At 49.9% G+C, this 14,302-nt stretch overlaps 1 protein-coding gene across 5 annotated transcripts in view; it reads right to left on the reverse strand.

Annotated features, from left to right (window-relative positions):
• Positions 1-6,636: 6,636 nt before the first annotated feature.
• LOC106586919 (myc box-dependent-interacting protein 1) overlaps positions 6,637-14,302 on the reverse strand; it is a 40,727-nt gene continuing 33,061 nt past the window's right edge. For 3 of the 5 annotated variants that reach the window (XM_045707875.1, XM_045707876.1, XM_045707874.1), the window contains 5 exons: positions 12,791-13,123; positions 12,323-12,382; positions 10,477-10,548; positions 10,258-10,359; positions 6,637-6,867 (listed from right to left, as the gene is read on the reverse strand). In XM_045707875.1, the coding sequence (XP_045563831.1) occupies positions 6,766-6,867; positions 10,258-10,359; positions 10,477-10,548; positions 12,323-12,382; positions 12,791-13,123 (669 nt within the window). In that variant the 3' untranslated portion in view covers positions 6,637-6,765. The remainder of the gene's footprint in view (positions 6,868-10,257; positions 10,360-10,476; positions 10,549-12,322; positions 12,383-12,790; positions 13,124-14,302) is intronic. The other 2 variants (XM_045707878.1, XM_045707877.1) reach the window with 1 other exon arrangement.

Consider the following 14,302-nt stretch of genomic DNA (forward strand, 5'->3'; position numbering starts at 1 on the left):
GTCTATGGGCTCTTAGAGCTGGTAACATGGTAGCATGGTAGCATGGTCTAGGGGCTCTTAGAGCTGGTAACATGGTAGCATGGTCTAGGGGCTCTTAGGGCTGGTAACATGGTAACATGGTAGCATGGTAGCATGGTCTAGGGGCTCTTAGGGCTGGTAACATGGTAGCATGGTCTAGGGGCTCTTAGGGCTGGTATCATGGTAGTATGGTCTAGGAGCTCTTAGGGCTGGTATCATGGTAGCATGGTCTAGGGGCTCTTAGGGCTGGTAACATGGTAGCATGGTCTAGGGGCTCTTAGGGCTGGTAACATGGTAGCATGGTAGCATGGTCTAGGGGCTCTTAGGGCTGGTAACATGGTATCATGGTAGTATGGTCTAGGGGCTCTTAGGGCTGGTAACATGGTAGCATGGTAACATGGTAGCATGGTCTAGGGGCTCTTAGGGCTGGTAACATGGTAGCATGGTAGCCTGGTCTAGGGGCTCTTAGGGCTGGTAACATGGTAGCATGGTCTAGGGGCTCTTAGGGCTGGTAACATGGTAGAATGGTCTAGGGGCTCTTAGGGCTGGTAACATGGTAGCATGGTCTAGGGGCGCTTAGGGCTGGAATCATGGTAGCATGGTCTAGGGGCTCTTAGGGCTGGTAGCATGGTAGCATGGTCTAGGAGCTCTTAGGGCTGGTAACATGGTAGTATGGTCTAGAAGCGCTTAGGGCTGGTAACATGGTAGCATGGTAGCATGGTCTAGGGGCTCTTAGGGCTGGTAGCATGGTAGCATGGTCTAGGGGCTCTTAGGGCTGGTAACATGGTAGTATGGTCTAGGGGCTCTTAGGACTGGTAACATGGTAGCATGGCAACATGGTAGCATGGTCTAGGGGCTCTTAGGGCTGGTAGCATGGTAGCATGGTCTAGGAGCTCTTAGGGCTGGTAACATGGTAGGATTGGTAGCATGGTCTAGGGTCTCTTAGGGCTGGTAGCATGGTAGCATGGTCTAGGGGCTCTTAGGGCTGGTAACATGGTAGCATGGTCTAGGGGCTCTTAGGGCTGGTAACATGGTAGCATGGTAGCATGGTCTAGGGGCTCTTAGGGCTGGTAACATGGTAACATGGTAGCATGGTCTAGGGGCTCTTAGGGCTGGTATCATGGTAGCATGGTCTAGGGGCTCTTAGGGCTGGTAACATGGTAGCATGGTCTAGGAGCTCTTAGGGCTGGAAGCATGGTAGCATGGTCTAGGGGCTCTTAGGGCTGGTAACATGGTAACATGGTCTAGGGGCTCTTAGGGCTGATAACATGGTAGCATGGTAGTATGGTCTAGGGGCTCTTAGGGCTGGTAGCATGGTAGCATGGTCTAGGGGCTCTTAGGGCTGATAACATGGTAGCATGGTAGTATGGTCTAGGGGCTCTTAGGGCTGGTAGCATGGTAGCATGGTCTAGGAGCTCTTAGGGCTGGTAACATGGTAGTATGGTCTAGAAGCGCTTAGGGCTGGTAACATGGTAGCATGGTAGCATGGTCTAGGGGCTCTTAGGGCTGGTAACATGGTAGCATGGTCTAGGGGCTCTTAGGGCTGGTAACATGGTAGTATGGTCTAGGGGCTCTTAGGGCTGGTAACATGGTAGCATGGCAACATGGTAGCATGGTCTAGGGGCTCTTAGGGCTGGTAACATGGTAGCATGGTCTAGGAGCTCTTAGGGCTGGTAACATGGTAGGATTGGTAGCATGGTCTAGGGGCTCTTAGGGCTGGTAGCATGGTAGCATGGTCTAGGGGCTCTTAGGGCTGGTAACATGGTAGCATGGTCTAGGGGCTCTTAGGGCTGGTAACATGGTAGCATGGTAGCATGGTCTAGGGGCTCTTAGGGCTGGTAACATGGTAACATGGTAGCATGGTCTAGGGGCTCTTAGGGCTGGTATCATGGTAGCATGGTCTAGGGGCTCTTAGGGCTGGTAACATGGTAGCATGGTCTAGGAGCTCTTAGGGCTGGAAGCATGGTAGCATGGTCTAGGGGCTCTTAGGGCTGGTAACATGGTAACATGGTCTAGGGGCTCTTAGGGCTGATAACATGGTAGCATGGTAGTATGGTCTAGGGGCTCTTAGGGCTGGTAGCATGGTAGCATGGTCTAGGGGCTCTTAGGGCTGATAACATGGTAGCATGGTAGTATGGTCTAGGGGCTCTTAGGGCTGGTAGCATGGTATCATGGTAGTATGGTCTAGGGGCTCTTAGGGCTGGTAACATGGTAGCATGGTCTAGGGGCTCTTAGGGCTGATAACATGGTAGCATGGTCTAGGGGCTCTTAGGGCTGATAACATGGTAGCATGGTAGCATGGTCTAGGGGCTCTTAGGGCTGGTAACATGGTAGCATGGTAGCATGGTCTAGGGGCTCTTAGGGCTGGTAACATGGTAGCATGGTCTAGGGGCTCTTAGGGCTGGTAACATGGTAGCATGGTCTAGGGGCTCTTAGGGCTGGAAGCATGGTAGCATGGTCTAGGAGCTCTTAGGGCTGGAAGCATGGTAGCATGGTCTAGGGGCTCTTAGGGCTGGTAACATGGTAGCATGGTCTAGGGGCTCTTAGAGCTGGTAACATGGTATCATGGTAGCATGGTCTAGGGGCTCTTAGGGCTGGTAACATGGTAGCATGGTAGCATGGTCTAGGGGCTCTTAGGGCTGGTATCATGGTAGCATGGTCTAGGGGCTCTTAGGGCTGGTAGCATGGTAGCATGGTCTAGGGGCTCTTAGGGCTGGTAACATGGTAGAACATGGTCTAGGGGCTCTTAGGGCTGGTATCATGGTAGCATGGTCTAGGGGCTCTTAGGGCTGGTATCATGGTAGCATGGTCTAGGGGCTCTTAGGGCTGGTAGCATGGTAGCATGGTAGCATGGTCTAGGGGCTCTTAGGGCTGGTAGCATGGTAGCATGGTCTAGGAGCTCTTTGGGCTGGTAACATGGTATCATGGTAGTATGGTCTAGGGGCTCTTAGAGCTGGTAACATGGTAGCATGGTCTAGGGGCTCTTAGGGCTGGTAACATGGTAGCATGGTCTAGGGGCTCTTAGGGCTGGTATCATGGTAGCATGGTCTAGGGGCTCTTAGGGCTGGTAGCATGGTAGCATGGTCTAGGGGCTCTTAGGGCTGGTAACATGGTAGCATGGTAGCATGGTCTAGGGGCTCTTAGGGCTGGTAACATGGTAGCATGGTCTAGGGGCTCTTAGGGCTGGTAAGCATGGTAGCATGGTAGCATGGTCTAGGGGCTCTTAGGGCTGGTAACATGGTAGTATGGTCTAGGGGCTCTTAGGGCTGGTAACATGGTAGCATGGTTTAGGGGCTCTTAGAGCTGGTAACATGGTAGCATGGTCTAGGGGCTCTTAGGGCTGATAACATGGTAGCATGGTCTAGGCTCTTAGGGCTGATTGTAGCATGGTCTAGGGGCTCTTAGGGCTGGTAGCATGGTAGCATGGTCTAGGGGCTCTTAGGGCTGGTAACATGGTAGCATGGTCTAGGGGCTCTTAGGGCTGGTAACATGGTAGCATGGTCTAGGGGCTCTTAGGGCTGGAAACATGGTAGCATGGTCTAGGGGCTCTTAGGGCTGGAAGCATGGTAGCATGGTAGCATGGTCTAGGGGCTCTTAGGGCTGGTATCATGGTAGCATGGTCTAGGGGCTCTTAGGGCTGGTAGCATGGTAGCATGGTCTAGGGGCTCTTAGAGCTGGTAATGGCATGGTAGCATGGTCTAGGGGCTCTTAGGGCTGGTAACATGGTAGCATGGTAGCATGGTCTAGGGGCTCTTAGGGCTGGTATCATGGTAGCATGGTCTAGGGGCTCTTAGGGCTGGTAGCATGGTAGCATGGTCTAGGGGCTCTTAGGGCTGGTAACATGGTAGCATGGTCTAGGGGCTCTTAGGGCTGGTATCATGGTAGCATGGTCTAGGGGCTCTTAGGGCTGGTATCATGGTAGCATGGTCTAGGGGCTCTTAGGGCTGGTAGCATGGTAGCATGGTCTAGGGGCTCTTAGGGCTGGTAGCATGGTAGCATGGTCTAGGGGCTCTTAGGGCTGGTAACATGGTAGCATGGTCTAGGAGCTCTTAGGGCTGGTAACATGGTATCATGGTAGTATGGTCTAGGGGCTCTTAGAGCTGGTAACATGGTAGCATGGTCTAGGGGCTCTTAGGGCTGGAAGCTAACATGGTAGCATGGTCTAGGGGCTCTTAGGGCTGGTATCATGGTAGCATGGTCTAGGGGCTCTTAGGGCTGGTAGCATGGTCTAGGGGCTCTTAGGGCTGGTAACATGGTATCATGGTAGCATGGTCTAGGGGCTCTTAGGGCTGGTAACATGGTAGCATGGTCTAGGGGCTCTTAGGGCTGGAAGCATGGTAGCATGGTAGCATGGTCTAGGGGCTCTTAGGGCTGGTAACATGGTAGTATGGTCTAGGGGCTCTTAGGGCTGGTAACATGGTAGCATGGTTTAGGGGCTCTTAGAGCTGGTAACATGGTAGCATGGTCTAGGGGCTCTTCGGGCTGGTAACATGGTAGCATGGTCTAGGGGCTCTTAGGGCTGGTATCATGGTAGCATGGTCTAGGGGCTCTTAGGGCTGGTAGCATGGTCTAGGGGCTCTTAGGGCTGGTAGCATGGTAGCATGGTCTAGGGGCTCTTAGGGCTGGTAACATGGTAGCATGGTCTAGGGGCTCTTAGGGCTGGTAACATGGTAGCATGGTCTAGGGGCTCTTAGGGCTGGCAGCATGGTAGCATGGTAGCATGGTCTAGGGGCTCTTAGGGCTGGTATCATGGTAGCATGGTCTAGGGGCTCTTAGGGCTGGTAGCATGGTAGTATGGTCTAGGGGCTCTTAGGGCTGGTAGCATGGTAGCATGGTCTAGGGGCTCTTAGGGCTGGTAACATGGTAACATGGTAGCATGGTCTAGGGGCTCTTAGGGCTGGTAACATGGTAGTATGGTCTAGGGGCTCTTAGGGCTGGTAACATGGTAGCATGGTCTAGGGGCTCTTAGGGCTGGTAACATGGTAGCATGGTCTAGGGGCTCTTAGGGCTGGAAGCATGGTAGCATGGTAGCATGGTCTAGGGGCTCTTAGGGCTGGTATCATGGTAGCATGGTCTAGGGGCTCTTAGGGCTGGTATCATGGTAGCATGGTCTAGGGGCTCTTAGGGCTGGTAGCATGGTAGTATGGTCTAGGGGCTCTTAGGGCTGGTAGCATGGTAGCATGGTCTAGGGGCTCTTAGGGCTGGTAACATGGTAACATGGTAGCATGGTCTAGGGGCTCTTAGGGCTGGTAACATGGTAGTATGGTCTAGGGGCTCTTAGGGCTGGTAACATGGTAGCATGCTCTAGGGGCTCTTAGGGCTGGTAACATGGTAGCATGGTCTAGGGGCTCTTAGGGCTGGTAACATGGTAGCATGGTAGCATGGTCTAGGGGCTCTTTAAACATAGAATTTAAGGAAAATACATTTGTAGACCAGTTTAAATGTTTATATGAAATGAAGGCAAGTTGTTTCCTTGGCATCAGACCGCAAGATGCTTCAGAGGGTAATACGTATGGGCCAGTACATCACCGGGACCAAGCTTCCTGCCATCCAGGACCTCTATACCAGGCGGTGTAAGAGAAAGGCCCTAAAACTTGTCAAAGACTCCAGCCCCCCAAGTCATAGACTTTTCTTTCTGCTACCGTACGGCAAGCGGTACCGATGCACCAATTCTGGAAGCAACAAGACCCTGAACAGCTTCTACCCTCCAAGACATAAGACTGCTGAATAGTTAGTTCAATAGTTAAACCAAATAGCTACCCGGACTATCTGCATTGACCCTTTCTGCACTCTGTTGACTCATCAGATACAGACTGCTGTTACAGTTTATTATCTATCCTGTTGCCTAGTTACTTTATCCCTACCTATATGTACATATTTACCTCAATTACCTCATAGCCCTGCACATCTCCTCTGTACTGGAACTTCGTATCTATACAGCCAAGTTATCTTAACTCATTGTGCATATATTTATTCCTCATGTTATAATTTCTCTACTATTTCTCTATTTTCCTTCTCTCTGCAAGGGGCCTGTAATTAAACATTTCACTGTTAGTCTACACCTTTTGTTTAAGAAGCACTTGACAAATATAATATTATAATCATTATCGTATGTAGTAATAGTAATCTGACCCTACAGCGTGATCCATGCTAGAAACGGTTACAGAACAGACAGCTGATTATGCAGTGCTGTTTCTCATGCCAATGCCTACAGTATCACTCCTGTACAATCCCAGAGGTTAGGAAAGGAGGAGGGAGGATGGCACGGGCAGAGAAACAGAGGGAAGAGAGAGGGAAGAGAGAGACAGAGGGAAGGGAGAGGGAAGAGAGAGAGAGAGGGAAGGGAGAGAGGGAAGAGAGAGAGAGAGAAAGAGAGGGCAGAGAGACAGAGGGAAGAGAGAGAGGGAAGAGAGAGAGGGGGGGAAGAAAGAGGGAATAGAGAGAGAGGGAAGAGATAGAGAGAGAGAGGGAAGAGAGGGAAGAGAGTGAGAGGGAAGAGAGAGAGAGGGAAGAGAGAGGGAAGAGAGAGGGAAGAGAGAGGGAAGAGAGAGGGAAGAGAGAGGGAAGAGAGAGGGAAAAGAGAGGGAAGAGAGAGGGAAGGGAGAGAGAGGGAAGAGGGAAGAGAGAGTGAAAAGAGAGAGGTCAGAGAGAGAGAGGGAAGAGAGAGAGGTCAGAGAGAGAGGTCAGAGAAGAGAGGATCTTGTGGAAGAGAGAGTGGACAAAGTAGGAGAGGAAGTGTCTCCTCTCTCACAGCCTGGAGGTAAAGTTCTCAGGGAACACCCCTTTGACAGCGCTCTCTTTATTCTGGATCCAGTCTCCCTCCTTCATTCCCATCAGCCAGCCCTCATCCTGCAACACACACACACACACACACACACAACAGTGTGGATATACAGGTAATTGCTAAAGTAAAGGAAACACCAACATAAAGCATCTTAAGAGGGCATTGGGCCACCACAATAGCTTCAATTGTGTACCTTTGTTTAACTAGGCAAGTCAGTTAAGAACACATTTTTATTTTCAATGATGGCCTAGGAACAGTGGGTTAACTGCCTTGTTCGGGGGCAGAAAGACAGATTTTTACCTTGTCAGCTCATGGATTCGATCTGGCAATCTTTCAGTTACTAGTCCAACTCTCTAACCACTGGGCTACCTGCTGCCCCAGTATAGATTCTTTAAGTGTCTGGAACTATTGGAGGGATGTGACATCATTCTTCCACGAGAAATTCCATAATTTGGTGTTTTGTTGACGGTGGTGGAAAAATGCTGTCTCAGGCGCAGCTCTACAATCTCCAATAAGTGTTCAATTGAGTTGAGATCTGGTGACTGAGACTGCCATGGCATGTTGTTTACATGCACTGAGTGTACAAAACATTAGGAACACCTTCCTAACATTGAGTTGCACCTAGGGCTGTAGTTGTTCTACAAAAGTTGGGCTGTATGTTTTTATTTTTAATACATTGTAAGGCTGCATGATGTGACTAATTAAAAAAGTTGATTGATTGGAATGAGCTCTGCTTTGTTGTTTTTTTGCGCAGGCTGTACACACTTCATCAGTCTCTCATTCACAATTTGACAAGCACTTGATAATGCCTCGAATTTCACGGTGGCATCCCCTTTGTGGCCATAATTCCCCCTAAAAAATACATGCCTTTTGCGGGCCCTGAGTGCTGCGTTGTGCCCTTCTCCCTGAGTGTGCTGCAGCAATCCAAAGTGTTTCTCACTCTCACGTGATCGGGTCTTTCTCACAGGCTACAAGTGAAGACAGACACATCGGTGGACGCAACTGCGAGCGTCCTTACCCAATTCCAAGGTGCATATTGAAGATATTGGAAGAACTGTCCACATTTACTTTTTGTCAACCAATAAGATGAGTAGGCATAACGAACAGCAAAATCACTAGCCTATGTCAACCTACTATCCCCCGTAGTATAAAAGTTAACCAATTCTATTCTGTGCGAGAAATAAATATTCCAAACACAGTCTGGGACAGTTGTAGGATGCGATAGATCCCAAATTAATACAACCACTAGCATCAAAAAAAAACATTTTCTACAGAATGTAGCTGACGCAACAGATCAGAACATTTAGCTTAAAATGTTGATAAACTATTAGGCTATTTCTTCACATTATAAGCGCAGCAATGCGCACATGGTGGTAGGATATAAGCGTAACTGTTCCATTAGCGGGAAAACACCATTGTCAAAAGTGACTGCAAATGTAATTATGCATCTAATGATTTTATTATAACGGTGCATTTTTATGGTGAAAATTATTTTCCCCAAACTTGAAACTCACACGCTGCTTATATATGTAGTTAGGATCTACACCCCTTGTAAAGTGGATTAATGTGCTTCATTTTAAGAAGTGATTTGGCCACTTTAGTTGTGATAACAAACCTTATCAAAACATATAGGCCTATAGGCTAGGCTCAATGAGGTGCGCGACTATGATTCGAATAAGTCGCAAAAAATAAAAAGGCATTGTTTCTAATGCTGGGCATCATTCACAAGTGATTATATATAATTCACAAGTGATAGTCTAATATTTTCACACATCACACTATTCTTGATTTAATCTTGTCTTAACATATACTAAATAATATATGTGTGACATTTGTTTTGATTTAAAATGGACCATTATCATGCACCCGTCTCGAAACAGGGCCAGTGGGAAAAAAATTATGTAATCTATGCACAACTTGTTTGGGATAGGGGGCAGTATTTTCACGTTCGGATGAAAAGCGTGCCCAGAGTAAACTGCCTGCTACTCGGGCCCAGAGTCAAATATTTGCATATTATTAGTAGATTTGGATAGAAAACACTCTGATGTTTCTAAAACTGTTTGAATGATGTCTGTGAGTATAACAGAACTCATATGGCAGGCAAAAACCTGAGAAAAATCCAACCAGGAAGTGGGAAATCTGAGGTTTGCAGTTTTTCAAGTGATTGCCTATCCAAACTACAGTGTCTGTGGGGTCATTTTGCACTTCCTAAGGCTTCCACTAGATGTCAACAGTCTTTAGAACCTTGTTTCATGCTTCTACTGTTACTGGGGAGAGAATAAGAGCTGACTCAACAAGTGGACTGCCTGAGACCAATGAGTTGTTTACTGCGCAGTCACGCAGGCGTGCCGTTCCTTGTTTTTCCTCTGTAATGCATACGCTATTGTCCGGTTGGAATACTATCGAATATTTATGATAAAAAGACCCTAAGAATTGATTGTAAACATCGTTTGACATGTTTCTACGAACGGTAATGGAACTTTTTGACTTTTCGTCTCGGGTTTTGCGCTCGCACATTTTGCCTTTGGATAGTGACCTGAACGCGCGAACAAAAGGAGGTATTTGGACAAAGATATGGAGTTTATCGAACAAAACGAACATTTCATGTGGAAGTGGGAGTCCTGGGAGTGCATTCCGACAAAGATCAGCAAAGGTAAGTGAAGATTTATAATAGTATTTCTCAGTTTTGTTGACTCCAGAACTTGGCGGGTAACTGTATAGCTTGCTTTGATGACTGAGCTCTGTACTCAGAATATTGAACAATGTGCTTTCGCCGTAAAGCTGTTTTGAAATCTGACACAGCGGTTGCATTAAGGAGAAGTGTATCTATAATTCTTTCAATAACAGTTGTAAATTTTATCAACGTTTATGATGAGTATTTTTGTAAATTGATGTGCTCATTCACCGGAAGTTTTGGAGGCAATACATTTTCTGAACATCACGCGCCAATGTAAAATGGGTTTTTTGGATATAAATATGAACTTTATCGAACAAAACATACATGTATTGTGTAACATTGAGTCCTTGGAGTTCTAACACCTCGACGGTAGGGTTCTAACACCTCGACGCTGGGGTTCTAACACCTCGACGCTGGGGTTCTAACACCTCGACGCTGGGGTTCTAACACCTCGACGGTGGGGTTCTAACACCTCGACGCTGTGGTTCTAACACCTCGACGCAGTGGTTCTAACGCCTCGATGCAGTGGTTCTAACGCCTCGATGCAGTGGTTCTAACGCCTCGACGCTGGGGTTCTAACACGTCGACGCTGGGGTTCTAACACGTCGACGCTGGGGTTCTAACACCTCGACGCTGGGGTTCTAACACCTCGACGCTGGGGTTCTAACACCTCGATGCTGGCTGAAGCTTTCCTCATATTGTTAACACTTTACAGATCTGTTGGGTTTTTAGGACCAAGGAGGTGGGTTAAGATGAGATGACTTGGGCTTGTACTGACCTGTTCTTCTGGGTTGTCGAAGGCCACAACCAGCACTATGTCTCCAGCCTTCATCTCCAGCTCATCCGAGTCATTAGCTGCATAGTCATGCATGGTGGTCACCTGAACATGATGAAGAAAATAGTACTATTCAGTGTCATATCATTCCCTACTTGGAAATAATAGATACATATTAGACTACGTAGAATTTATTCACATATCATCATCATCCCCACTCACTTTAAAGAGGAATCCTGGAGGCATCTCTACCTCTGAAGTCCCATTGGTCGCTACTGTTGTGATAGCAGGAGTCTTGAAGAAGAAATATATCAAACATGTAAATATGCAATACCACACATCGACTCAGTAGCTACTGCATGTAGGACATGAGAGCTCTACTACCCAACCTGTGCCCGACATTATTCATCGGGTTAGAGCCAGGTAGGGCCTGTTGTCTCATCAATAACTAGGATACAGGTAGGGCCCTGCTGTCCCATCAATAACTAGGATACGGGTAGGGCCTGCTGTCTCATCAATAACTAGGATACGGGCAGGGCCTGCTGTCTCATCAATAGCTAGGATACAGGCAGGGCTGCTGTCTCATCAATAACTAGGATACAGGCAGGGCCTGCTGTCTCATCAATAACTAGGATACGGGCAGGGCCTGTTGTCTCATCAATAACTAGGATACGGGCAGGGCCTGCTGTCTCATCAATAGCTAGGATACGGACAGGGCCTGCTGTCTCATCAATAGCTAGGATACGGACAGGGCCTGCTGTCTCATCAATAACTAGGATATGGGTAGGGCCTGCTGTCTCATCAATAACTAGGGATGGGCAGGGCCTGCTGTCTCATCAATAACTAGGATACAGGTATGGCCTGCTGTCTCATCAATAACTAGGATATGGACAGGGCCTGCTGTCTCATCAATAACTAGGATATGGGTAGGGCCTGCTGTCTCATCAATAACTAGGGATGGGCAGGGCCTGCTGTCTCATCAATAACTAGGATATGGGTAGGGCCTGCTGTCTCATCAATAACTAGGATATGGGCAGGGCCTGCTGTCTCATCAATAACTAGGATATGGGTAGGGCCTGTTGTCTCATCAATAACTAGGATACGGGCAGGGCCTGTTGTCTCATCAATAACTAGGATACGGGCAGGGCCTGTTGTCTCATCAATAACTAGGATACAGGTATGGCTTGGGTATCACTAAATTGACCACTAACATTTTAAATCTGAGTCATTTGTTCGTGTTCTGCTGCTGCAGTATAGTCATATCTGACTAAAATCATAACATGGTGTCAGAAGTGCTTCAACCTCGTCAAATATAGAGACAGATAACTTCACAGAAAATAATTCTGTTCCTTAAGTTTTCTCCGAGTTTAGAGCAAGGGGTTGGGCAACTCCAGTCCTCGAGGGCCTGATTGGCGACACGAGTTTTGCCCCAGGTCCCCAGCTAACACACCTGACTCCAATAATCACCTAATCATGATCTTCAGTTTACAATGCAATTAGTCTAATTAAATCAGCTGTGTTTGCTAGGGATGGAGGGAAAAGTGTAACACCAATCAGGCCTTGGAGGACTGGAGTTGCCCACCCCCTGGTTTAGACTGATGGAAAGTAGCTAACAGCTAACAGCTAACTGCTCTCTCACGTCTCTTCACTGAGCAGAGCAGCCCAAGCGGAGCCGTTGCTATGGTTACTCACAGACTCAGAGACGCCATGAGCAGAGTGCATGCAGAGCGAGCTGAAGCGCAGGGTGAGCTAGTGACAGACGGAGACGGGCAGCTAATGAGCAGCTCTGGTTTCGGGCAGGTTCTTTAATTTGGCAGAAGCAATTGGGCCTGGTTAGGCTGGGTAAGGCCTGAATGTTGCTGGCATGGGAGGGCTCGTGCTTTTCAATGGATGTCCGTGGGGGGGGCTCTGAGAACAATCAATCCATCAATTCATAAATATAATCAACTAATCACTCAATCACCAATGAATCAATCAATCAATCAATCAATCAATCAATCTATCAATCAATCAATCAACCTAACAACCAATCTTACCAGCCAACAATATCAATCAAGGTGAAACTTACCTCCTCTGCTGCTGTGGCTGTCGGTGTATGTGCTTCAGCAGCTGCTGTGGGCGTGTCAGCCTGTTGGGAGTGGGAGAGAGGAGGAACAGTCACAAACAGCACATCAGGACCGACACTAAAATACACCCCAGTCTATCTATCAACCCCCCTGTTACAGACAGGCGATGCTGAAAGACTGGGATCCATTTTTTATTTAGAATGGAGCTGGAGAAACAAGATCCACAGCGATCTATTTACCTAACCAGGAAGTCCCGTTGAGGTCAGAAGACCTTGTTTTCTGAAAGAATACCTGTCACTCTGTCTACTACCACTGGGAAGAACCAGACAGAACCAGACAGAACCAGTGAGCTTCGCCATCATGTGTCTACAACTACAGTATCCTCCATCCTGTCCTGCTAGACCACCAGATCGGTGTTGTAGCCGATGCATCCACCCAGCTCCAGATGCATCCTACTCTTTCCATCGTACCTGGGGCATCCCCTCCTCCTCCTCATCATCCCAGCCAGCAGCCTCAGACTCGGCCACGGCAGCGGAAGCAGCGGCATCGGCAACACCATCGTCCCCCCAGGAGTCATCCACCCTCACAGGCAGAGAGCCATCGTCATCCCAGCCTGCCGTGGCGGCAGATATAACGTCATCCCCAAAGCCAGCAGCACGCACCGGCAGGGTACCGTCATCATCCCAGCCAGCAGCACGCACCGGCAGGGTACCGTCATCATCCCAGCCAGCAGCACGCACCGGCAGGGTACCGTCATCATCCCAGCCCTGGGGCTCCTCTGGTGGAGCAGGAGTTTCCTCAGGCTAGGTAGGGGCGAGGGGCGGGATGTAGGCGGGGGGGGCAATTTAAATGGGCAGAATAGGGCATGGCCATTGGCATTAGGAAACCCATTGGAAGCCATACAGAAGTTTTTTTCGGGCCAGGTTTTCCATGGCAATGGGCAGGGGCGAGGGTAGGGGCGAGGGTAGGGGCGAGGGCAGGGGCGAGGGGCAGGGGCGAGGGTAGGGGCGAGGGTAGGGGCGAGGGGTAGGGGCGAGGGCAGGGGCGAGGGGCAGGGGCGAGGGGCAGGGGCGAGGGGCAGGGCCGAGGGGCAGGGGCGAGGGCAGGGGCGAGGGGCAGGGGCGAGGGGTAGGGGCGAGGGTAGGGGCGAGGGGCAGGGGCGAGGGTAGGGGCGAGGGGCAGGGGCGAGGGTAGGGGCGAGGGGCAGGGGCGAGGGGTAGGGGCGAGGGGCAGGGGCGAGGGGTAGGGGCAAGGGGCAGGGGCGAGGGGTAGGGGCGAGGGGTAGGGGCGAGGGGTAGGGGCGAGGGAGTAAGGGAAGAGAGAGAGTAGGGAGTAGGGTGAGAGTGTATATGGGGGTAGGGGTAGGAGCGAGGGTATAGGGGGTATGGGGTAGGGGAGAGGGGGTAGGGGAAAGAGAGTAAGTGTATAGGGGGTATGGGCGAGGGGCAGGGGTGAGGGGTAGGGGCGAGGGTATAGGGGGTAGGGGCGAGGGGCAGGGGAGAGAGAGTAGGGTGCGAGGGTATATGGGGTTGGGGCGAGGGGTAGGAGTGAGGGTATAGGGGGTAGGAGCGAGGGGTAGGAGTGAGTGTATAGGGGTGAGAGGCGAGGGGTAGGAGTGAGGTTATAGGGGGTAGGGGCGAGGGTATAGGGGTAGGGGCGAGGGGTAGAAGTGAGGGTATAGGGGTAGAGGCGAGGGGTAGGAGTGAGGATATAGGGGTAGGGGCGAGGGGTAGGAGCGAGGGTATAGGGGGTAGGGGCGAGGGGTAGGAGTGAGGGTATAGGGGGTAGGGGCAAGGGGTAGGAGTGAGGGTATAGGGGGTAGAGGCGAGGGGTAGGAGTGAGGATATAGGGGGTAGGGGCGAGGGGTAGGAGTGAGGATATAGGGGGTAGGGGCGAGGGGCGAGGGGCGAGGGAATAGGGGCAGATAAAATGGGGTACAATGGGGCCATAGGATACCATAGGAAGCAATAGTGGCCAAGCAA

This window comes from Salmo salar, chromosome ssa25, assembly GCF_905237065.1.
Source record: "Salmo salar chromosome ssa25, Ssal_v3.1, whole genome shotgun sequence".
NCBI classification, from domain to species: Eukaryota; Metazoa; Chordata; class Actinopteri; order Salmoniformes; family Salmonidae; genus Salmo; species Salmo salar.